Raw genomic sequence first — 24,935 nt, 5'->3', positions numbered from 1 at the left:
AGAAAAAGTTTTTCGTAATATCTTACCTTAATCTCCCTTGCTACCGTTTTAAGCCCATTACATCTTGTCCTACCTTCAGTGGATATGGAGAACAATTATCATTGTCTTCTCTATAACAGCCTTTAACATATTTGAAGACTGTTATCAGGTCCCTATTCAGATTTCTCTTCTCAAGACAAAACGTAGCCAGTTTTTTCACCTTTCCTCACACGTCAGGTTTTCTAAACCTTTTGTAATTTTTGTTGCTTTCCTTTCAACTTTCTCCAGTTTGTCCACATCTTTCCTAAAGTGTGGTGCTCAAAACGGCACACAGTTCTCTACCTGAGGCCTCTCTGGTGCTGAGTAGAGTGGGACGGTTACCTCCTGTGCCTTTCATACGACCCTCTTGTTAATAAACCCCACAATTATATTCACTTTTTCGTAACTGCATCACATTGTTGACTCATATTCAATTTGTAACCCACTATTACCCTAAAACCCTTTTCAGCCACACGACCACCTCACCAGTTATTCCCCATTTTGTAGTTGTGACTCTGATTTTTCCTTCCTAAGCAAAGAACTTTGCACTTGTCTTTATAGAATTTCATCCTGTTGAATTCAGACAAATTTCACAATTTGTTATGGTGATTTTGAATTCTAATCCTGTTGTCCAAAGTGTTTGCAACCCCTCCCAGCTTGGTGGCATCTGCACATTTTATAAGCATACTCCGCTTCCCCCATGGGACCCCACTAGGTATGCCCTCTCAGCCTGACCGTAAACCATTGATAACTGCTCTTTGAGAATGGTGTACCAAAGAGCTGTGCACCCACCGAATGTAATTTCATCTAGTCCACATTTCCCTAGTTTGCTTATGGGAATGTCATGTGGGACTGTGTCAAAAGCCTGACTGAAATCAAGGTATATTCCATCTACTGCTTCCCCGCCATCCCCGCCAGTAACCCTGTCAAAGAAGGCAATTAGGTTGGTTTGGCATGATTTGTTCCTTGGAAATCCATGCTGGCTATTCCTTATAACCCTATTATACTCTAGGTATTTAAAAATTGGTTGTTTAATATTTTTTTCCAGAATCTTTCCCGCTATTGAAATTAGGCTGACTGGTCTGTACTTCCCTAGGTTCTTTTTGTTCCCTTTTTAAAAGATAGTTTCTATGTTTTCCCTTCTCCAGTTCTCTGGGATCTCACTCGTCCTCTATGAGTTTTTTTGAAGATAATTGCTAAAGGTTCCAAGATTGCTTCCACAGGTTCCTTAAGTACCTGAGGATGAAGTTAATCAGGCCTTGTCGACTTGAATACATCTAACTTAGTTAAATATGCTTTAAACTGTTCTTTCTCTATTTTGGCTTGTGTTCCTTCCCTCTTGTTAATGTTAGTTGTGGTGAGTCACCATTAACTTTTGGTGAAGACTGAAGCAAAATAGGCATTAAACACCTCAGCCTTCTTGATATCATAAGTTTTTAGCTCTCCTTCCCCACTAAGTAGAGGACCTAAGCTTTCCTTCGTCTTTCTCTTGCTTCTAATGTATTTCAGGAACCTCTTTTTATTGCCTTTTTTGTCCCTTACTAGGTGTAACTCATTTTGTGCCATAGGGCATGTCTACACAACAAAATTAAGTCAACCTAACATATGTCAGCATATAGCCGCTGCAGTAATTGCATCACTTGTGCATGTCTACACTATGCGCCTTCTGTCAGTGGTGTGTGCCCTCACCAGGAGCACTTGCACCGATTGAACTGCCAGTGTGGGGCATTGTGGGATGGCTTCTGATGGCTGGGATGATTTAATTGAGATTGGTCCTGCTTTGAGCAGGGGGTTGGACTAGATGACCTCCTGAGGTCTCTTCCAACCCTAATCTTCTATGATTCTGTGATTCTATGAAAGCCAGCAACAGTCAATGTAAGCAATGCAGTGTATACATTGACATTGACTCTATGCCTCTCATGGAAGCGGAGTTAAGTTGGAGTAGCAGATGGTCAAATAAATTGGTTAGTCTCTAAGGTGCCACAAGTCCTCCTTTTCTTTTTGCGAATACAGACTAACACGGCTGCTACTCTGAAATTGGCGGGAGTGAAATTTTAGCGTAGACACGTGGAGTTAGGTTGATGTAAACTGCCTTGCATCGACCTAATTCTGTAGTGTAGTCCAGGGCTTAGCTTTTCTGATTTTGTCCCTATGCTTGTGCTATTCGTTTGTACTCCTCTTTAGCAATTAGTCCATTTTTCCACTTTTTACAGGATTCCTGTCTGATTTTCAGGTCATTAAAGAGCTGCCAATGAAGCCATATTGGCCTCTTAGTATTCTTCCTGTCTTTCCTTCAAATCAGGATAATTTGCAATTATGCGTTTAATATTGTCCCCTTGACAAACTGCCAGCTCCCTCTCTCTCTCTCTCTCTCTCTCTCTCTTTTTTGAAGTTCATTGTCCTTATTCTGCTACATTCACCTTCCTTTCCTTAGAATCATGAAATCTAGCATGATTTTCATCATTACTTTTGCCCAAATTGTCTTCCACCTTCAGATTCATTACCAATTCCTTCTTGTTGGTCAGAATCACATATAAAACGTCTCTTGCCGAGAATTGGGGTTTGTTTCTTTTTTGTGTCTTATTTCTCAGATTTTCTTAATGTGTTTGTTACAATATTTTGATGATATTTTGATTTCTTCTCCCCCTTCACTTTCAATCTCTCTCTTTATCCCAGGTTGGGGACTTTCTCTGGCTTGCTGATTGCACCCAAAGGTGCAGCTGTGACTCCTCCGCTACTTTCCGGTGCGTCCCCAGCAGCTGTAACCCCGGCCAGCAATGTGCTGTGAAGGACGGGAAGTTGGGCTGCCAGAGCCAGCTGACCACCTGCACGGTGACAGGGGACCCTCACTACTTCACCTTCGATGGGGCGGTGGCCCATTTCCAGGGCACGTGCGCCTACGAGATCTCGCACACCTGCAACTCCTCCCTCGACTTCTCCTTCCGGGTGGTGGCCGCAAACAGGAATTTCCGGAATCCCCGGGTCTCCTTCATTTACCGAGTGGAACTTTGGCTCAGAACTGGCCATTTTCATTCCCATGTGGTTCTGGAGCGAGGCAAAGATGTCCTGGTGAGTTGAGCACTTTATCAGAAAGGGGCAGAGAAGAAATAGACACAACTGGAAGGAGAATCTAATAGTGGCAAGGTGACTAGGTGAATTCCATAGCTAATCAGAGGGGGGATTGCTATTCTTGTATGTTACAGAGAACCTCAATAGTGGCTTTCCCGTGAGCTCCTACTGCTTCTGAGCTCTGTGCTGGAGTTGTGCTTTTGTGATCCCGGCTCCATGTAAACTTGCTGAGACTCCTCTCCTAAGAGTCCTGCTCAGCTGGGCATTATAGCTACTCTCAGCTCCTGCTCAGCTGAGTGTGGTGAGGTTCGAGGTATCATGTAATTGAGCTGCAGAGCAGCTCCCTGTATAACGTCTCTGTGAATCACAGGATGCGCTTCCATGGCAGGTATCTTGGTGCCATGCTGCTGTGGAAGGCGATTCCCTTTGTGATCCCTTATGAACAGAGGTATTAGCCAGTCAGGATAGGACTCCTTAGTCGCAGACAATTGTTTGTTACAGGTTGATAGTGTGAAGACTCCTTTACCAGCTCAGCTGGGACCCGTGGCCAACATCACAAGGGTGAAGAACATGGTGACTCTAAAAGCAAAGGCCAACCTGGAGATCCAGTTTAATGGCCGCCATGCCTTGTTTGTCCGTGTGGGCCTGGAGTATCGGGAGCAGCTGTGCGGGATGTGTGGGAACTTCAATGGGGATCGCAGGGATGATATAATCCTGCCCAATGGGGAGAGAGCTTCGAACGACGCAGAGTTTGGGAATGCCTGGACCTCTGACATCAGCCCCTCAAGGTGTGTTTGTTATCTATTGATCTTCCCTTCTTTGTCGGTGAATGCCTGTTTCCATGGCCACATCTGTCCTTCTCCCTACACTCTGTTGCTTTAGGGGAATGTCTACAATGCAAAAGAAACCCCATGGCAGTGAGCCTCAGAATCCAGAGGGGAGGGTTTTAGAGCCCAGACTCCAGCCCAAGCAGGAAAAATGTCTACACTGCTATTTTTAGTCCCATAATGCAAGCCCCATGGACTTGAGTTAGTTGACTGGGGCTCTAAGACTTGCTGCTGTGGAATCAGGGCTTAATTTGTGCCAGGGCTTACCAGGGCTGAGCCCCGGCACCTCTAGGCTGGGCAGTTCATAGCCCCGGCACCTCCGGGCTTCCTGGATCAGTTATGAATGTAACAAGTTGCTTGAGCCCTGGCACCTAATTGCTTGAGCCCCGGCACCTCGTTCATTGCAAATTAAGCACTGTACAGAATGATCTGGATCACACGGTAAGTTGGATGCAAGCCAACAGTATGCATTTTAATATGGCCAAATGTAAAATTATGCATGCAGGAACAATGAGTGTCAGCCGTACTTCCGGGGGAGGGACTCTGTCCCGGGAAGCAGTGACTGTAAGGGTGTGTCTTCACTACCAACGTTACAGTGCTGCCACAGCAGCACTTTAACATGGCCATGCAGTCGCAGCTCCAGCACTGGCCGAGAGCTCTCCCGGCAAAGGGGGGATTTGATAGCAGCCTTCAGCTGCCTGAAGGGGGGCTCCAAAGAGGATGGAGCTCGGCTGTTCTCAGTGGCGGCAGATGACAGAACAAGGAGCAATGGTCTCAAGTTGCAGTGGGGGAGGTCTAGGTTGGATATCAGGAAACACTATTTCAACAAGAGGGTGATGAAGCACTGGAATGGGTTCCCTAGGGAGGTGGTGGAATCTCCAATTTGAAAGCCCTGGCTGGGATGATTTAGTTGAGGTTGGTCCTGCTTTGAGAAGGGGGTTGAACTAGATGACCTCCTGAGGTCCCTTCCAACCCTGACAGTGTATGCTTCTATGAGAGTGGGGAAGGAAGAATTTCTGTAATAAGTCTTGAGCCATGTCAGAAATTGGTTTGTACATAGACACATGTTCTGACTCTTTAAAAATATGCCTCTGGTAAAAGAAATAACCCTGTAACTGGTATTCGCATGACACTTTCAGGTGTAAGAATGACACTGGCAACACAGAGGCATGTACAAAATTGAATGAGTTCCAGCAGCTGTGTGGGATCCTAACGAATCGCTCCGGGCCTTTTTCTGAGTGTCACTGGCACGAGAGCCCAGCCCCTTACTATGAGTCCTGTGTCTACGACCTCTGCCAGTACGGACTGGGCAATCACATGCTGTGTGCCGCGGTCGAATCCTACGATGAGATGTGTGCTTTTCACGGTGTGAAAGTAGCACAGTGGAGGCAAGGGCTGTGCTGTGGTAAGCAACAGGGCGTCTTTTGTTTTCCTCTAAGTTCATAGAGCCCTCAAGGTGGATTGAGAAGTTATGCCATTGAAGAAATCATCAAAGAAGCTCCTCTTGGATACTCAATAGTGAAAAGAATCTTAGTGTTCGTGGAAAATTTGTAACTTGTTTGTAAAACACTCTCAGCACCGGTATGTACAGGTGACTCTTCATCCCTTTTCTTCCCTAGGTGTCACCTGCCCAGCCAACACCTATTTTGATTTCTGTGGCCCTCCCTGCCCTGCCTCTTGCATCAGCCTGAATTCATCCGTCCAATGCACAAAGCCCTGCGTGGCGGGATGCTTCTGCAGGGAAGGGTATGCTCTGGACGCTGGACGCTGTGTGCCTGTGAGCCAGTGCGGCTGCACATTGAATGGTCAGTATCACCAGCTGGGAGAGGAGGTGATCCTGACAGACACCTGCCGCAGGAAATGCAGCTGCCGGCAGCCTGCCCAGCCCATGCAATGCCAGGATCATGCCTGTGGGGCTCTGGAAATATGTAAAGTTGTGGATGGCAGCCGAGGCTGCTATCCTGTAAAATTTGGCACCCTATTGGTGTTTGGACACCCCCACTATCACATTTTTGATGGACTTGCTTTTGACTCTAAAGGAACCTGCAAATACACTCTGAGCAAGTACTGTGGCCCCCCTGGGAATCTCCCTGACTTCACTGTCAAAGTGGAAAATGAGCACAGGGGCTCCATCACGGCGTCCTGGACACGCCTGGTGGAGCTGGATGTCTACAGGGAGCATATTGCTGTAGCAGTGGGACAGTATGGCCAAGTGCAGGTGAGAGCTTGAATTTAATTTTTTTCCAACTGCTCTTGATAATGAGAGGGGGGCTCACCAATTAGGGAGGGACCCTGAAAATGTTAAGTGTTACCCCTGTAGTGTCCTGCTTCATCGCCCATCTTTTCCCACCCATTTCCCTGTCTCCCATGGGGATGCTGCCTCTCTCTCTCTCTTTCTCTGTAGGTGAGTATGACACTTCCAATGCTAGGAAGGATAGGGATGTGAAGGCAGGTCCTCTGTCTTTCACCTCATCAGCTGGGACACTCTTCCCCAAGTCAGTGTATCCCCCATACTTTCCCCTGCCCCTCTACCAGCACTGGTGCAATCAGCTGACCTTAGGAACCAATGGGTGGATTTTCAGAGGGACGGAGCACTTGCAGCTGCTGTCAGCTTCCATGGGGGCTGGAGGTGCTTAGCATCCCTGAAAATCAAGCCACAGAACAGAGAAGCTTGGAACGTTCTCCCCTGTACAAAGAACAGGCATTGCAAAGGGGCTGCTCGTGTCTCTCCAGCAGCCTAAAATCAAACCTCTGCAATGAGTGGTGCACCCTGGCATGTGGTACCAATGTGCAGGGACTGGTATTCAGGGTGGGCAGAGACCTTGTTTTTAAAAGGCGAGAGGGGATGGGTAGGGACTGCAGAAGCAAAGAAGAGAGGGGTTGGTAGAACACCATATGAATAGGTTGAGAGTTGTACGTACATCACACTGGCATACACCAACACATTTTGAAGCAAAGGATGATAAAGCTGATGCTAGAAGGGGCTAAGAAAGGAGATTATTATTTGCAAACATGATGCTGATTCTTCAGAATCTTTCCTGGTCATGCTGAATTCTTCCCCTTAGGTGAATGGATCCCTGGTCAATCTGCCCCTTGTCCTAGCATCAGGTAAACTCTATGCCTATTACAGCGGCTCATCTGTCATAATCCAGACAGAATTTGGCCTCTCTGTATCCTATGACTGGTCCCACTATGTGACGATTACTATACCTGAGATTTACTCTGGGCTGGTCTGCGGGCTCGGAGGAGACTTCAATGGGAACCAAAGCGATGATTTCAGGATGCCCAATGGATCTGTGGCTCCGGACCTTGTCTCTTTTATGAATAGCTGGAAGGATGTCGATTCCCCTTTCCATTGCACAGCTGTTGGTCCACAAACTGAATGCAACAAAGGAGCTAAAAACAAGTACAGAGTTCAGAGCTACTGTGGGGTCATAACAGACATGGAAGGACCTTTCAAACGTTGTAGCAACCTTACTAATGCTCAGATGTTCCTGGAGAGCTGTGTGCATGATCTCTGTGCCACCAAAGGCAGCCACAAAACGCTCTGCGATACGCTTCGGAGGTATGCTGTGCATTGCCAAAGTCACGGCATCGTCATACAACCATGGAGACAGCTGGCTGGGTGTGGTAAGCCACTGATTTCAGGAGAGCCTTCGTTAATGGTAACCCACAAATTTCTCACATTTTTTTAAATCACTCAACCACCGGGCATGGGAACTCTGAGTAGATTCTCCATTGATTTGCACCTTGTGCAGCCTTTGTGCACGTTGGGGAGTCAACACTCTTTTTGTGATGGGATAACATTTTAAAGCCATTTAACTCTCAGATCATATGGGTGTAAATGACCATACAATATGTACAGCACCAGAGAATAAGAACTTCTGTCTTTTTTTTTTACCTTCTGTGAATAATGATAGCACTTAGACTATAATGGGCAGTTAAAATCTTCTTTTCTGGTTAGCTGTAATAGAGTATATTGACATTCCAGATATAGAGTGGAGTTCGGTTTCCTCAATTCCAATTATGGTGTCCCAAGCACCCCAGAAAGCAATGAGCTAGATAGTCACTATGCATTAACTATATAGAGAAGTGCAGCAGATATTGTTCTCCCAGGAATGGTATGTACACAGCCTCAGACATTAGAAATAATTTTTATTGAATGAGAAAATTTTAGCCAGGACACTGCTACTCTGTTTGAAAATGCCACGGGATTTTTAAGTGTCTCCTGAACAGCGACCAGATTTAGGCAGAAGGGGCTTTATTTTCAACAACTTTAATAGAATAGCATTCTCTATAAATACTGCACTGCAGGATTCTCAGGGATTTTCTGCCAATGTGACGGCGCTGGACTTTCTGTGAAACCTATGGTCCAGCCAACAGTGCTAGCCACAGAGGTGTAATAACACACTTGTATCACTTAGTAAGTATATTAATTATGGAAAACGTGATTTTGTAACAGAATACAAAACCTGAATATCAAGAAATACACATTACAAAGGAATATTCATTTTTTGGCTCTTTCCTACTTCATTTTTATTTCTTTTATGATGTTTCCTGCCTGGGAGGATTCCCTGCAGCGTTCCTTCTGTATTTCTAACCACAGTTCTTAATCTCCCTTTCAGAATTAACCTGTCCCCCCAACAGCCACTATGAGCTCTGTGGACCTTCCTGCCCGGCCTCTTGTGCCCACCCTGCTGTGCCCTCCCACTGCCGGACTGCGTGTGAAGAAGGGTGCCAGTGTGACCCTGGCTTTGTGCGGAGTGGCACTGACTGTGTGCCTCCAGAGCAGTGTGGCTGCACCCACAATGGCAGATACCACCTGGCAGGGGAAAGCTTCTGGGAAGGAGAAAATTGCGGGAGATTGTGCAGATGTGACGGCTCCTCCCATGCTGTCCAGTGCTCCCGCTCTGCCTGTGCCCCTGGGGAATTCTGTGGCACTCGAAAGGGAGCTTATGGGTGCCATGAGCGAACCAACGGCATCTGCTGGGCTTCTGGTCTGCCCCATTACACTACGTTTGATGGGAAGCGATACGATTTCCAGGGCACCTGCAAATATGTGTTTGCTGAACTGTGTGGGGCATCAAAGTCCTTATCCTTCTTCAGAGTGGAAGTGAAGAACGGAAACCTGCCCCAGGTTCCTATGGCTGTGACCTCGGAGGTGTTTGTCCTTGTGAGCAAGACTGAGATCCATCTGCAGAGAGGGCAGCAGGGGACAGTCAAGGTAATTCCATGGGGCTAGTGCTCTTTGGGAAACCAGATAAGTTAGTGATAGAGGTTGCTAGCTCATCTATTCAATTACTTTCCCCCATCCCAGTCAGTGCAGAAGTATTTATTGTCATCTACCCTCCACTGCCTTGTTCTGGAACAATAAGTATAGAAGGTTAGTATCAAGCCATTCAAACAGACCATTGTTGTTTTTTGTTTTCCCTCATTTCCTCAACCACCTGTAGGCCTTCCTCATCTGAATGTGGCCTTGAACTGTCTGCAGGATTAATTCCCAGGAATAATCTCTTTGCTGCTATTTCTCTCAATCAGATTGATGGGGTCACTGCAACCCTCCCAGTGAGTGTCAATGCAGGCGAAATCATCATTTATCAGGCTGGACAGTACACGGTAGTGAAAACAGAGTTTGGGCTGAGTGTGAGCTACGACCTGGCCCACAGCCTCTTTGTCACCCTGCCCCCTGAGTACCAAGGCCAGACCTGTGGGCTGTGCGGGAACTTCAATGCCGTGGCTGAGGATGACTTTGTGACACGTAATGGCTCCCTAAGGAGGGATGCCTTCCACTTCGCTGCAGACTGGAAGTCGGAGAATGTCCCTGGCTGTGACGACGGCTGCTCTGATTCCTGCCCTGGGTGTGAAGAGGAGGAAAGTCTGGTGCAATCCAAGTCCCGGTGCTGGGTGATCCAGGATCCCAATGGGCCATTTGCCTCTTGCCACTCCCAGATTGATCCAGGCCCCTATCTGTCTGATTGCATCTTTGACCTGTGTGTGTCAGGAGGGGAGAGCAGTGTCCTGTGCCAGTCCATTCAGACATATGCAGCCGCCTGCCAGAGAGCAAATGTCACCATCTCACCTTGGAGGAGCGAGTCTTTCTGTGGTAAGTGACCATAATTTCCATGTAACTAAACAAATGTATTTTTGTCAGCTCAGACAGACAAATCAAACTCTGCTTCTGCCTTTTGCTCACAGCTTAACTTTGTTTTATATCAGCTAAGTCTTGACCATTACTTTAGCTCCGGCCTTAGGCCTCATACCGGGCCCCTGATACAAGGACTTATGTTTCAGGACCTCATCTTACTACAGCAACATCCTAATATAGAACACACACACAAAAAACTACATTCCAACGACATTCAGGTTGCAAAGCCAAGCAGTGCAGGGTTTGGAAATGCCAGTACTAAGGTTGCCCCTGCAACCGCCGTTCAGCCTCTTGTGCATAATACTACAGACTGTATCTGAAGAGGAAGTTCTCAATCCAACCCTTATACAATAAATATTGTATGTATGTGTCATTGTATTCAGGCTTGTTTGCCAATCATCCACCCTCATACACAGTGGTAGGGAGGGCTCATCTCTTATATTTCTTCTTCCTCTGGACTTACACCAGGAGCTTCTATTAGAGTCATGTTCATGGAAGCACAGGATCAGTCTCCTGTGACTACAGAGCACGGACTCATCTTCCTGGGCAATTTCGGTTCTTCCCATCTTGCAGTTCTGGGTTTCCTTGTCGATTGGGTGTGGGCTGCTCTCCCCTTTAGACTGCACAGAGAAGCCTTCTAACCTCTGAAACCCTCTTTTAAAGTGGGAATTTCAAAGGAACTAAGGGAGTTGGGGTTCAAATGCCACTGAAATTGGACTCTTTGAAGCCCACTTGAAAATCACTGTCTTAAAAAGTAAGGACCCTGTAGCCAAGTGAAAAGCAATGGGTTTGCTACTGTGAAATCTCTGTTTGCGTTTTCAATCCTGAGTTTTATTTGGATAATTCCAGCAATGTGCCGATAGTGACCCCAGGAACTTCCAATTCCCTCTTTTATAGCCCTTTCGTGCCCACCCCACAGTCACTATGAGCTCTGTGAGACTCACTACCAGGACCTGTGTGCTGGATCCTGGCTTCAGAAGTACTGTGGGCACACATGCTCTGAAGGGTGTTTTTGTAATGACGGATACCTGTGGAGCGGGGATGAGTGTGTCCTGCCAGAGCACTGCGGCTGTGCGCACAATGGATACTACTACAAGGTGAGTTGATAGTTCACACTCTGACTAGACAACACGGGGGAATTTGGGTGCATTTGAACATATGGAAGAAAATCTGATTTCTTTTTTTCAGAGAGTAAAGAACCTGCTTTTCCATGAGCCCACACATTCCATGGGGAGTATCTGAGATACAGCTCATCAGGAAATGTTCTGTTTTCCAATGAAAAGTTTCAGTGAAAAATAAATGTTTTCATCATCAAAATTTTTCTTCAACAGTTCTGATGTTTTCAGCTTCAAGTCAAATTTTGGCTAAATATTGAAAAGTTTTGGTGTAAAACCAAATAGGTTCAGTTGCTGGCCAAAATCATTTGTTTTTCAGTTGCTGGAAACCAGGTTATGTTCACTGTTTTTTTTTCTCATGAAAATCTGAAGTTTTTCATCAAAATTGGACATTCCCCCAGAAATGTTTGTTGTTATGGAAAAGCCCTGTTATGTAAAAAAATAAAAATAAAAATTTTTCAAATGGAAAATTTCAGCCAGTTCTAATCTTGGTCCATGTCTCTTTGAACACTTTCTTTTCTCTCTGCTTTGCTAGAGAGCAAGAGGAGCTGACCAAACACAAAGAGCTCTGGTACATTTTGGCCTGTCTTGGTTCTGAGATTTCCTCTGGGATTTGGTTAAGAGGTTGTGCTGGTGATGATGCTGATGATGAGGATAATTTATTTCTTCTGTCTCTCCATCCCAGGTTGGAGACCACGTCTGGTTCTCTGGTTGTACCCAAAGATGTAGCTGTGACTCCCGAGACCATTTCCGTTGCTTCCGAGCTAAATGCTACCCAGGCCAGCAGTGTACTGTGAAGAACAGCAAGCTGGGATGCCAGAGTCTCTTGACTACTTGTGTTGTAACAGGGGATCCTCACTACTTTACATTTGATGGGGCTGTGGCACATTTCCAAGGCATATGTGACTACGAGGTCTCCCACACCTGCAACTCCTCCTTGGACTTGTCTTTCCGCGTGGTGACCGCAAACAGGCATTTCCGGAATCCCCGGGTGTCTTTCGTTTACCGAGTGGAAATTTGGCTCAGCACTGGCAATTTTAATGCTAATATTGTCCTAGAGAGAGGCAAAGCTGTTCATGTGAGTTGACCTGTGTAATAATAATAATTAATAATAATAAATATTGTGTCTAGTGGTTTCACTGTCGGTGTTTTAGAGGCAGAAGGATTCTTCTGTGTCTAAAATACAGAGAGAGACTTTTCTCCTCGATTTCTGTTTCCAGTTGTTTCAGGAGTCAGGCAATATCTGTTTCTTGTTGTGTGGGATTTTACTTCTGGTCCCTTCAATGTTTTCAAGGGTGTAGTGATTGGGGGTGGATCAGTGTTTGGATATTCCACCTGAGGCATCAGAAGGAGCCTCCTTATCCAAGGGGAGGTGCTCAGCATTCTTAAGGTCTTAAGTCTTAAGGTCAGGCCTTGTGAGGTATCACATTCAGTGCCCCAGAATGGAGGAATTCTAAATGATTGGTGACTTCAAAATCTTGATCATCCTTTGACGGGTTACATCCCCCCCACTCTGGGATGCCGCCTGATATACTGGGGTACCACTGAGCTCGCCTGTTCGGCCAGCCTGGGCTTCCTGACAGTGTCCTGCTGAGCCAGGCCCTCAAGCCTCCTCCAGCACACACGTAGGTAGGAACACATCCAGCTGCAGAGAGGCACAGACACTGAAATCAGCACTGCATGGGAAGGCTTCAGCCAGAGAGTTTCCCAGCACTCAGAGAACTGTGCAGTATAAGCTCATGAAATTTGCTCCTTCCCTCAATATGGAGGAAGATATACACAGCTTCCTCCCTGCTCTCCCGCCCCCAGTTATGAATTCCACAAACTGGTTTGAGAATAAACAAAACCAAGTTTATTAACTACAAAATATAGATTTTAAGTGATTCTAAGGGATAGCAAACAGATCAAAGCAGATTACCAAGCAAATAAAAAAAACCACCACAATATTAAGCTTAAGATACTAAAAAAACTGGTTACAAGTTGTAGTTTCTCACCCTAGATGTAATTGGGTTAGACAGATTGGAGAGGTTCTTGCAAGCAAGCTGTTCTTGCTTGCAGCTTAAAACTCCAGGTATTTCTTTCACAGGACAGACACCTTCCCAGTCAGGGCTCAGTCCTCCCCTCCCCCCCCCCCCCCCCAGCCTTTGTCTTTGTTTCTTAGATGTTCACAGCAGTCATCCTGCGCAGGGATCCAGTGAAGAAGGAAAGTTGATGCTCTCACCTCCCCTGCCTTAAATAGGACTTACATATGGTGGGAATCCTTTGTCTTTCAGTGTGATTCCCACCCTCACACCTCACTCCCCAGTGGGAAAATACTGGTATTCTATGGAGGAGTCCAGTACCTGCTGACATGATCACATGACTCTGCAGTGTCAAAGCAGCCATGAGTCAAAGGCCCTTTGTAACATCCCAGGAAAGTGGGAGATTAACATCTTCAAAGACCTATTGTTCCCCCTAATGGTCAATTGATTTGATTCCAGCTAACCAGCCAGGCTGACTGCATTTTGTCTGGTGGGTGTTCCCCATGTGCAATCACTTTTGTAGTACGGATTTATAGTCCATAATCCTAACTCTAGATACAAAAATGATACATGCATACAAGTAGGATAATCATATTCAGTAAATCATAACCTTTCCAATGATATCTCACAAGACCCATCTTGCATACAATACGTCTTAGATATGCTATAATCATATTATAACAATATTTCTCTGAAGAATATGGGGCGTAGTGTCACAATCATCTCTGGTTGTAATAAGGAACAGAAGGCCTGATCCTGTCCTTAGTAACCCTGTTACAGTCAGTGCACTTACTCTGGTGTAAAATCAGTCCACCTGAGGTCAGAGCAAGGCCCAGGGAAGGTGGGATAAGGGCTGGTGTAATGATCCTTCATCACTGTAAAATCCCCCTGCACTGGGGTGATTCTCTTGAGACTGTCTGCATTGGCCGATGGGCCATTTTGTGGCACAAATACAGTGCCGCCCAGGATCCAGTTACTTTGTATTTCCTAGTGGTGTCATTGTTACAAGACTGTGAATGTGGATGGAGTTTGGTGCCAGCCCAGAGATCTGTCAAACAGAATTTCATATACTATCTCCATGTGCTGGACGAAGACTGATAAAACCCTGAGTGCTTAGCTGATGCAGCAGCAGGTACCTGCTTAGAGAAGGCAAAATGACTGGCTAGGAAACTAATTTTGCCTTTATGTCTCAGGTTAATGGGCTACGGACTCGCTTACCAGCAAATCTGGGAACGGTTGCCAAGGTCCTGAGACTGAAGAACATGCTAACAGTGAGAGCAAAGGGCAGCGTGGAGATCCAGTTTAACGGTGCCAGTAGCTTGTTTGTCCGTGTGGGCCCGGAGTATCAGAAGCAGCTATGTGGGATGTGTGGGAATTTCAATGGCAATCCCATGGATGATAAGGTCCTGCCCAGCGGGGAGAGAGCCAGGAACAACACACAGTTCGGGAACGCCTGGATTTCTGACACCAGCCCTCCAGGGTATGTTTATCCCCTAGCCACCTTTTTCTACAGAAAGGGAAAATACCAGCATCCTGACAGAGACCTGAAGGGTTCCTGGAGGGGCTGGAAAATCTAAGAATAGCTCAGCAAGCTGGGATTTGGTATTCAGGGCTGGGAGCTGGGGGTGGGGCTGGACCAGACCTGGGGGCAGAGCGGGGTTGGGTAGCGCTCCCTCCCTGCCCCCATAGGGGCTGGACTGGGTCCTGCTGCACCCCCTTGAACATTCCTCCATGCCCCCCTTGGGAGTGCGACCCACGGTTTGGGGACCACGGGTCTCACTAGACAAGACAGACACAGGGCAGAGAAAAGGGGTTGAACACACAAGCAGAGGGGAAAATGTGATGTTAGCAAACAGCATGTTAATTCCATGATTTTCTTGGGGGTATGAAGGTGGGTTTAGTTAGGAGGGGTTAGCTAAAAATGAAGGGAAGAGTGAGAGGGACAGGGCAGGGGAGGAGAAGTAGTAGGTGCAGGTGCGGGGTGAAGCTAAGGTGAAGACACCTTGAGGGTGCCAAAACTAAGTGATTGGGGAACAAAATGGCAAATGAAATTTAATGTGGATAAACGTAAAGTAATGCACATTGGGAAAAATAACCCTGACTATACATACAATATGATGGGGGTTAATTTAGCAACAACTGATCAGGAGAAAGATCTTGGAGTCATTGTGGATAGCTCTCTGAAGACATCCACGCAGTGTGCAGTGCCAGTCAAAAAGCAAACGGGATGTTAGGAATCATTTAAAAAGGGATAGAGAATAAGACGGAGAATATCTTATTGCCCTAATATAAATCCATGGTACGCCCACAACTTGAATACTGCGTACAGATGTGGTCCCCTCATCTCAAAAAAGATATACTGGCATTAGAAAAGCTTCAGAAAAGGGCAACTAAAATGATTAGGGGTTTGGAACGGGTCCCATATGAGGAGAGATTAAAGAGGCTAGGACTTTTCAGCTTGGAAGAGAGGAGACTAAGAGGGAATATGATAGAGGTCTGTAAAATCATGAGTGGTGTGGAGAAAGTGAATAAGGAAAAGTTATTTACTTGTTCCCATAATATAAGAACTAGGGGCCACCAAATGAACTTAATGGGCAGCAGGTTTAAAACAAATAAAAGGAAGTTCTTCTTCACACAGCGCGCAGTCAACTTGTGGAACTCCTTGCCTGAGGAGGTGGTGAAAGGCTAGGACTATAACAGGGTTTAAAAGAGAACTGGATAAATTCATGGAGGTTAAGTCCATTAATGGCTATTAGCCAGGATGGTAAGGAATGGTGTCCCTAACCTCTGTTTGTCAGAGGGTGGAGTTGGATGGCAGAGAGAGATCACTTGATCATTACCTGTTAGGTTCACTCCCTCTGGGGCACCTGGCATTGGCCACTGTCAGTAGACAGGATACTGGTCTGGATAGACCTTTGATCTGACCCAGTAGGGCCATTCTTATGTTCTTATGAGGACACAGGAGGGTTGGGCCAAACAACCCATCAGCACAAGCACAAAATGTGGATGCAAAGCTCTAGACAGTTCTGAGTGTCCACATGACCAGATGTCCCTGCTTTGGATGCTGCTGCTGCTGCTCCTCCTACTGGCTGGAGTCTCCAGCCTACAAGTGGCCTGTTCCCTGGGCCTTCTGGGAACGCAGTTTCCATATTTCCCTCCTGTTGTTTGTAGAGCGCTGATACCCAGAAGCCCCCAAGGACGGTGTGGGCCCCATACACTGGAGTCTTAGACCAGCGTTTCTCAACCCTGGATCATGACCCAGTCACCATGTCAAAGTTTGTGTGGTGGCTCTGGCCCACTGGAGCTGACTGAGCTCAGTTCCATGCTCTGTGCACTACGACCTCGGGGTCATTGCTCTGGTAAGGTTTGCCAGCCTGCACTGATGAGGGGCTGGCTGGGTCACATTTGTGGGAGTTGTGCCCCAACTTGGTGAGTGGGGGCGCTGCACCACTCTTTGAGATGTGACATGCCAGAGGGGCGGCTGGGCCAAACCTGAGCAGTGGTGCAACCCCAGAAATCACAAAGCCCGGAGCAGAAAGTCCAGCTCAGCCAGCCCCATTGGATTGGAACCACAGGAGTCAGTGCTGCGGGGAGGAGGGGCTCTGCAACCCCCACAGGGCCTCTCACCCCCACCCTATACCTCTCCAGGGGAAGAACCCAGCTTCCCCTCCACCAGCCCATTTAGTGGCTTGTGAAAGGCCATCAACATTTACACATGAGTCTGGAGCCCGGAAAGGCTGACAGCCACAGCGGTGGAGTTCATGAACTGGCTGCTTCAGAGGGAATGAACAGAACAGGCAGCCATGGAGTGATCCATCCCCGGTTGTCCACTCCCATCGTCTGGCAGTCAGAGGCTTAGCCATCTTGCCTAATAGCCATTGATGGACCTGTCCTCCAGTGAAAGTGGGAGAAGGTTCCTTTGGTGCCCAGGCTGTGCTCATTGATGTCAATGGGCAGAACTCCCAGGAATTCAATGGTGCAGGGTCAGGCCCTTTTTTACGTTAGGTTCCCTTTACTTCAAGAGGCACAGGATTGGGGTGAAGACTTCCCAGGGTCCCCTGCAGCATCCGGCAAAATCTGAGAAGCTCGCCCTGCAGGTGAGTTTCACACTGGACTCTGCTATTCACAATGTCAGTTTCTGATGAAAAGCTAAAATTAAAGTAATGAAGTACTCACTAAAAATGTGAATGTGGAATGCATCAACATGCTATATCAGGGACTGGCCTGTGCTCCCGTGTGCATCCTGACTCTTTAGCGAGATGAGAGAAAAAACCTTGTAACCATTATTAACGTGACTCTTCCAGGTGTACGAATGACACTGGCAACCTTGTGCCTTGTCCAAAATTACACGTGTTCCAGCAACTGTGTGGGATCCTCACGAACCGCTCGGGACCTTTCTCTGAGTGTCACTGGCACGAGAGCCCATCCCCTTACTATGAGTCCTGTGTCTACGACCTTTGTCAGTATGGCCTGGGCAATCGCATGCTGTGTGCCGCGATCGAATCTTACGATGAGATATGCACCATTGTCGGTGTGAAAATGGCCAACTGGAGACCGCGGATGGGATGCAGTAAGCGATAAGGGTCTTTGCTTTTATTTAAAATGGCTATTCCCTGTCTATGGTATCCCAGCTTTACAATGACCTATTGACTGTGTGAATGTGATACAGTGTTCTCGAAAGTCAGGGCCCTGACATACCAGCAGTGCAAAACACAAGCAGCATTTCCACAATGTGCACGTGCAACACAATTGTCACAGCTTCCCCAATTCCAACGTAAAGAGGAGGGAAGGAACAATACCAGACTACGTCAGAAGGTGGATACACTTTCTTGTCTGATTCCAAATCCAAAGGAGTACTTGTGGCATCTTAGAGACTAACAAATTTATTTGAGCATAAGCTTTCGTGAGCTACAGCTGTGGAAAATCCACTGAATGCATCCGATGAAGTGAGCTGTAACTCACAAAAGCTTATGCTCAAATAAATTTGTTAGTCTCTAAGGTGCCACAAGTCCTCCTTTTCTTTTTGCGAATACAGACTAACACGGCTGCTACTCTGAAACAAATCCAAAGGTTTACTTTTCATGGGAGTAGGAAGTAGGTGCAGAAGCTGAGATCAGAACTGTCCCTTTTCCACTCTAGGTACTCCATCCATGCCATTTCTCTCTGTTTTCTTGCCTGATACTCATACAAATATATATGAAGAGTAATACTCCCCAGAGGGCAGATTCTGTTTGTAGTGAATTCACATGTGCTGATGGTTTCTCTTGCTCTGGTTTTAGCCCTGGGAAGCAAGTGAAGATGAACTTAACTTTCAGATGAAAAATGGGGAAAAGACAATTAGGGCTTGTGCATCAGTCTGGGGCTGTTTCTGAAGTGCTGGCAAGGAATTCATGCACAGGTCTCTCTTGATTCTTCTAGGTTTCACTTGCCCAGCCAAGAATTCTTTTGACTTCTGTGGCCCTGCCTGCCCTGCCACTTGTGCCAACCTTAGTGCACCCCTGCTCTGCACAAAGCCCTGCGTGGCGGGATGCTTCTGCAGGGAAGGCTATGTTCTGGACGCTGGACTCTGTGTGCCTGTGAGCCAGTGCGGCTGCATGTTGAAGGGTCAGTATCACCAGCTGGGAGAGGAGGTGATCCTGACGGACACCTGCCGCAGGAAATGCAGCTGCCGGCAGCCTGCCCAGCCCATGCAGTGCCAGGATCATGCCTGCGGGGCTCTGGAGATATGCAGTGTTGTGAATGGCGTCCGAGGCTGTTACCCTGTGACGTTCGGCACTTGCTGGGTGTTCGGCCACTCCCACTACACCACATTCGATGGAGTCATATTTGATTATCAAGGAGCCTGCAAGTACACCCTAAGCAAGTATTGTGGCCCCCCTGGGAACCTCCCAGACTTCGCTGTCAACGTGGAGAATGAGCACAAAGGATCCATCGCGGTGTCCTGGACGCGCCTGGTGAAGCTGGATGTCTACGGGGAGCATATTACAATAGTGGCGGGACAGTATGGTCAAGTGCAGGTGAGAGCATTTCACAGATTTGAAGAAATTGATCTCTTCCGTGCTGAACGGTGTTAAGGGAGGAAATGTAGGTCCAGGAAAATCATAACTGGAAGAAGCCTTAAATATGCTCCTCTTCCATGTACGTGGGTGTCAAGAACCTGCTACTAAGGTAAGCCAGTGATTCAGTCTTGCTCTAAACTTTGTCAGGTTGTCTTCGGAACCCTCATTCACTAATGACCTGGACGAACAAACTGCCAAGCTGGCCGTAGTCCTGGTTTGCAAAGGGGATGGAATATAGAGCAGGGCAGAAAAACAAATACCCGAAACATACAGAACGATCCTAGGATACAGATACAGACAATAAAAGTGATGTGAAATAGCTAGAAATGCGGGCTGCCTGTTGGCATGACAATGAATGCACCAGGCTTGGGGAGAGGGGATTAATGCACACACTTATCTCGCTTTCCGCCTAGGTGAATGGATCCCTGGTCAATCTGCCCCTGGTCCTTGCATCGGGTAAACTCTACGCCTATTACAGCGGCTCGTCTGCTGTGCTCCAGACCGACTTTGGCCTCTCTGTGTCCTATGACTGGTCCCACTCTGTGTCGGTTTCTGTTTCTGAGATCTACTTTGGGTCACTGTGTGGACTCGGTGGGGATTTCAATGGGAACCAGAGTGATGATTTCCGGACCCCAAACGGTTCTGTGGTCCATGACGCCGTCACCTTTGGCAATAGCTGGAAGGATGCTGATTCCCCTTTTCATTGCACAGCCATTGGGCTCCCAGCCCCATGTAACGAAGCAGAACTAGCCCAGTACAGATCTCAGAGCTACTGCAGGGTCATCGCCGACACTGCTGGGCCTTTTAAAGAGTGTAACCAGCTGGTTGATGCTCAGATCCATTTGGAGAACTGTGTGAGGGATGTGTGTGTGACTCGGGGCAGCCGGGAGACCCTGTGTGAAGTGCTTCGCAGTTATGCCCAGCAGTGCCAAAGTCGCGGCATTGCCATTGAGCCATGGAGACAGCGGGCTGGATGCGGTAAGCAGTCGAGTCCAAATATATGGAGAGTGTTACCTCAGACTCCCCAAATCTTCTTTGTTTCCTTGGTCTGATCCACAGTCCATTGAAATCAAGGGAGTTTTTCCACTGATTTCAATCAGATTTGGCTCCGGCCCCATTGAGTCACAGGAACACAGTGGGTATAAGAGGATTGGGGAGGCTAAACATCCCCAAATGCGGCAAGAAATGCCACTAGCCCACCACATTTGGAGCGCTGCTGCCAGAAGCTACCAAGAAATTGGGTCTGCTGGCACCTGGACTATGGCCCCACCCATGCTCCATCCCAAACCCCTGCCCCTGCTTGGCCTCTTCCCCCCTTTTCCCCGCCCCCACTTCACTTCTTCCCACCCGCGCTGCACCTCTTTCCCCCGAGCCCCTCCCATCTGCCGCTCATTTCTCTCCTCCCCCCACCATCGCTCACCCTTACGGCAGGAGGGGGCAGAAAGGAATGAGCGGCAGACGGATGGGGAGGGTCTCAGGGGCACAGAGGAGCAAGCAGCAGGCGGGGGAGCCTCAAGGGAGGGGGCAGAGAGGAGCAGGGCCTCGGGGGAGGGGGCAAAGTGGAGCGGGCGGGTGGGCCTCGGGGGAAGGGGCGAAGTGGAATGGGTGGGGGGGGGTCTTGGGGTAGGGGGCGAAGAGGAGCAGGTGGGGGGGGGTGTAATGGGGTGCCTGCAGAGACCTCCTGGCTCCTGCCCTCGCTGGGCTGAGAAAGTCACAGAGATCTTGGTGCAGTGCTCACCTGGTGCTTTTATTTACAGGTTGTGTTCCCACCACCTTTCCACCATACACATAGCCCCCTTCTTACAGTCCACCAGCAGGAGACAAGGGGCAGGCTACCTCTCTCTGCTTCCCCTCACTGGCCTTCCTCTAGTGCAGCTCACAGCCTTTCCAGCTCCTCCCCTGGCTTCCTTCCCCTGGGGCTTTTACCCAGCCCCAGCCTGACAAGGCAGCAGCTGTTTCAGCTTCCCCAGTCAGGGCCAGGTGATCTACCAGCTCCAATTCACCTCCCTTAATTGGAGCTGGAGTGACAGAGGGTTGGCTAAGCAGTTTTCTTAGCCTCAGGGAGGGGGGTGAAGAAAAGTGGGCAGGGGACACCTTGGGGCGCAGCGAGAGGTGGGGGGTGGGCCGCGGGGCCATGGTCCGGGCGCCGGTAGCGCCTCCCACTTCTAGGGAGCTTCCAGCGCTCGTGGCCAGCCTCTCCAAATGCCAGAGTCATGTGCCAGCTACATGTGTCTGCAACTGATCTCTCTGTCAGGGTGAAAGGGAGTTAGGGTCTGTCAAGGTTCCTCCCCCACTCTGAACTCTAGGGTACAGATGTGGGGACCTGCATGAAAACCTCCTAAGCTTACTTTTACCAGCTTAGGTTAAAACTTCCCCAAGGTACAAATTAATTTTATCCTTTGTCCTTGGAATATCCACTGCCACCACCAAACTCTAACTGGGTTTACTGGGAAACGTAGTTTGGACACGTCTTTCCCCCCAAAATCCTCCCAACCCTTGCACCCCACTTCCTGGGAAAGGTTTGGTAAAAATCCTCACCAATTTGCATAGGTGACCAGATACCCAAACCCTTGGATCTGAGAACAAAGAAAAAGCATTCAGTTTTCTTACAAGAAGACTTTTAATAGAAATAGAAGTAAATAGAAGTAAAGGAATCACCTCTGTAAAATCAGGATGGTAGATACCTTACAGGGTAATTAGATTCAAAACATAGAGGAGGAGTACTTGTGGCACCTTAGAGACTAACCAATTTATTTGAGCATAAGCTTTCGTGAGCTACAGCTCACTTCATCGTATGCATCCGATGAAGTGAGCTGTAGCTCACGAAAGCTTATGCTCAAATAAATTGGTTAGTCTCTAAGGTGCCACAAGTACTCCTTTTCTTTTTGCGAATACAGACTAACACGGCTGTTACTCTGAAACCTGTCAAAAACATAGAGAATCCCTCTAGGCAAAACCTTAAGTTACAAAAAAGACACACAGACAGAAATAGTCATTCTATTCAGCACAATTCTTTTCTCAGCCATTTAAAGAAATCATAATCTAACACATACCTAGCTAGATTACTTCCTAAAAGTTCTAAGACTCCATTCCTGGTCTATCCCCGGCAAAAGCAGCATATAGACAGACACAGACCCTTTGTTTCTCTCCCTCCTCCCAGCTTTTGAAAGTATCTTGTCTCCTCATTGGTCATTTTGGTCAGGTGCCAGCGAGGTTACCTTTAGCTTCTTAACCCTTTACAGGTGAGAGGATTTTTCCTCTGGACAGGAGGGATTTTAAAGGGGTTTACTCTTCCCTTTATATTTATGACAGGGTCACGCAGCTGCTTGGGTGCCAGTGAGAATTTAAAGCTGAAATGAAACAAACTAGACTTGCCAATTGGATAAGTGTCGTAATCAGAATTGGAATTGGAAATGAATTAGGATAACCCCTTTTTATTGAGTCCAGGGAGCATTAGTCTACTAGGTTCCTTTCTAACCAGCTTGTACCTTGATCATGATCACGATGCTCAAGTTATTCTTAACCAATCAGCAAGTAATTGATTCACCCAGAACCACCTCAGTATGCAGCCAGCCGTTCACCAATCAAGGGTAGACACCACCAATATTCTGAATACACCACTTCAGCCTTACAAGCTAACAAATTTATTTGAGCATAAGCTTTCGTGAGCTACAGCTCACTTCATCAAATGCATCCGATGAAGTGAGCTGTAGCTCATGAAAGCTTATGCTCAAATAAATGTGTTAGTCTCTAAGGTGCCACAAGTCCTACTTTTCTTTTTGCGAATACAGACTAACATGGCTGCTACTCTGAAGCCTTACAAGCGATTGTCATAGACTATGGTTCAGGTCTCAGCAGTTGTACCAAGGAGCCATCCAAATCACCAAGGTTTCTTATTAAACGTGCTTATGATCATCAATTGTTTAGTACTTTTTAATACATTTATTACAATTCTAGTGCCTCTCCAAGGAGCAAGGATACACATGTCTTCAAGGCACTTTCAGGCGTGTGGTCCCTGCTATTTGAATGTGTGACAAAGCTCTGTCCTTGCCTCCGTGGGTCCCGCATTTCCTGGTGGATTTCGCTAGCCTCAGAGGCTCACTGTGACCCTCCATGTAAACCTTCTCTCTCTAGAGACAAGGGTCACAGTCTACTGAGCCATTTTCATCATAAGCCAGCGAGGGAGGTGAGGAGAAGTTATCCTTCCTTGCACAGTCTCTGTTGTCTCCCAGTCTCAGTGATTAATCAGGGGGCAAAGGGTGTGTGTGGGGGAGCCCGGGCCCACCCTCTACTCCGGGCTCCAGGCCAGGGACCCTAATAGTATCAGCTATGGTAGCTGACCTTTTAGAAACATGATATGTACAATTCATAGAATCATAGAATCATAGAATATCAGGGTTGGAAGGGACTTCAGGAGGTCATCTAGTCCACCCCCCTGCTCAAAGCAGGACCCATCCCCGACTAAATCATCCCAGCCAGGGCTTTGTCAAGCCTGACCTTAAAAACTTCTAGGGAAGGAGATTCCACCACCTCCCTAGGTAACGCATTCCAGTGTTTCACCACCCTCCTGGTGAAAAAGTTTTCCTAATATCCAACCTAAATCTCCCCCACTGCAACTTGAGACCATTACTCCTTGTTCTGTCATCTGCTACCACTGAGAACAGTCTAGAGCCATCCTCTTTGGAACTCCCTTTCAGGTAGTTGAAAGCAGCTATCAAATCCCCCCTCATTCTTCTCTTCTGAAGACTAAACATCCCCAGTTCCCTCAGCCTCTCCTCATAAGTCATGTGTTCCAGTCCCCTAATCATTTTTGTTGCCCTCCGCTGGACTCTTTCCAATTTTTCCACATCTTTCTTGTAGTGTGGGGCCCAAAACTGGACACAGTACTCCAGATGAGGCCTCACCAATGTCGAATAGAGGGGAACGATCACGTCCCTCGATCTGCTGGCAATGCCCCTACTTATACAGCCCAAAATGCCATTGGCCTTCTTGGCAACAAGGGCACACTGTTGACTCATATCCAACTTCTCGTCCACTGTAACCCCTAGGTCCTTTTCTGCAGAACTGCTGCCGAGCCATTCGGTCCCTAGTCTGTAGCGGTGCATTGGATTCTTCCGTCCTAAGTGCAGGACTCTGCACTTGTCCTTGTTGAACCTCATCAGATTTCTTTTGGCCCAATCCTCCAATTTGTCTAGGTCCCTCTGTATCCTATCCCTACCCTCCAGCGTATCTACCACTCCTCCCAGTTTAGTGTCATCTGCAAACTTGCTGAGGGTGCAATCCACACCATCCTCCAGATCATTTATGAAGATATTGAACAAAACCGGCCCCAGGACCGACCCCTGGGGCACTCCACTTGATACCGTCTGCCAACTAGACATGGAGCCATTGATCACTACCTGTTGAGCCCGACAATCTAGCCAGCTTTCTATCCACCTTATAGTCCATTCATCCAGCCCATACTTCTTTAACTTGCTGGCAAGAATACTGTGGGAGACCGTGTCAAAAGCTTTGCTAAAGTCAAGGAACAACACGTCCACTGCTTTCCCTTCATCCACAGAGCCAGTTATCTCGTCATAGAAGGCAATTAGATTAGTCAGGCATGACTTGCCCTTGGTGAATCCATGCTGACTGTTCCTGATCACTTTCCTCTCCTCTAAGTGCTTCAGAATTGATTCCTT

The 24,935-nt window shown here is 47.5% G+C and overlaps 2 protein-coding genes across 2 annotated transcripts in view; both read left to right on the top strand.

Moving 5' to 3' along the window:
* Positions 1-862: 862 nt before the first annotated feature.
* LOC141977515 (IgGFc-binding protein-like) lies at positions 863-17,776 on the top strand. The gene is made up of 12 exons (XM_074939034.1): positions 863-898; positions 2,695-3,087; positions 3,589-3,875; positions 5,054-5,319; positions 5,534-6,132; positions 6,980-7,544; positions 8,540-9,138; positions 9,453-10,017; positions 10,957-11,156; positions 11,860-12,252; positions 14,389-14,675; positions 17,500-17,776. The coding sequence occupies exons 1-12, from the start codon at positions 863-865 to the stop codon at positions 17,774-17,776; spliced, it is 4,467 nt and encodes a 1,488-aa protein (XP_074795135.1).
* A 1,013-nt stretch (positions 17,777-18,789) lies between these two features.
* LOC141977514 (IgGFc-binding protein-like) overlaps positions 18,790-24,935 on the top strand; it is a 32,115-nt gene continuing 25,969 nt past the window's right edge. Inside the window, exons 1-2 of the mRNA XM_074939032.1 lie at positions 18,790-19,212; positions 19,668-20,232. Coding sequence (XP_074795133.1) covers positions 18,790-19,212; positions 19,668-20,232 — 988 coding nt within the window. The remainder of the gene's footprint in view (positions 19,213-19,667; positions 20,233-24,935) is intronic.

The sequence above is a fragment of the Natator depressus genome, chromosome 24 (genome assembly GCF_965152275.1).
Source record: "Natator depressus isolate rNatDep1 chromosome 24, rNatDep2.hap1, whole genome shotgun sequence".
Lineage (NCBI taxonomy): Eukaryota > Metazoa > Chordata > Testudines > Cheloniidae > Natator > Natator depressus.
The sequence above is the reverse complement of the archived record's forward strand: the minus strand, read 5'-3'. Positions and strand labels throughout refer to the sequence as shown.

Excerpts from the sequence above, each read along its gene's own strand:
- LOC141977515 (XM_074939034.1), top strand. The coding sequence starts at position 863 with ATGTGGGACTGTGTCAAAAGCCTGACTGAAATCAAG. Across the intron at positions 5,320-5,533 it reads GAGGCAAGGGCTGTGCTGTG|GTGTCACCTGCCCAGCCAAC; the intron begins GTAAGCAACAGG and ends TTTCTTCCCTAG. Across the intron at positions 11,157-11,859 it reads ACAATGGATACTACTACAAG|GTTGGAGACCACGTCTGGTT; the intron begins GTGAGTTGATAG and ends TCTCCATCCCAG.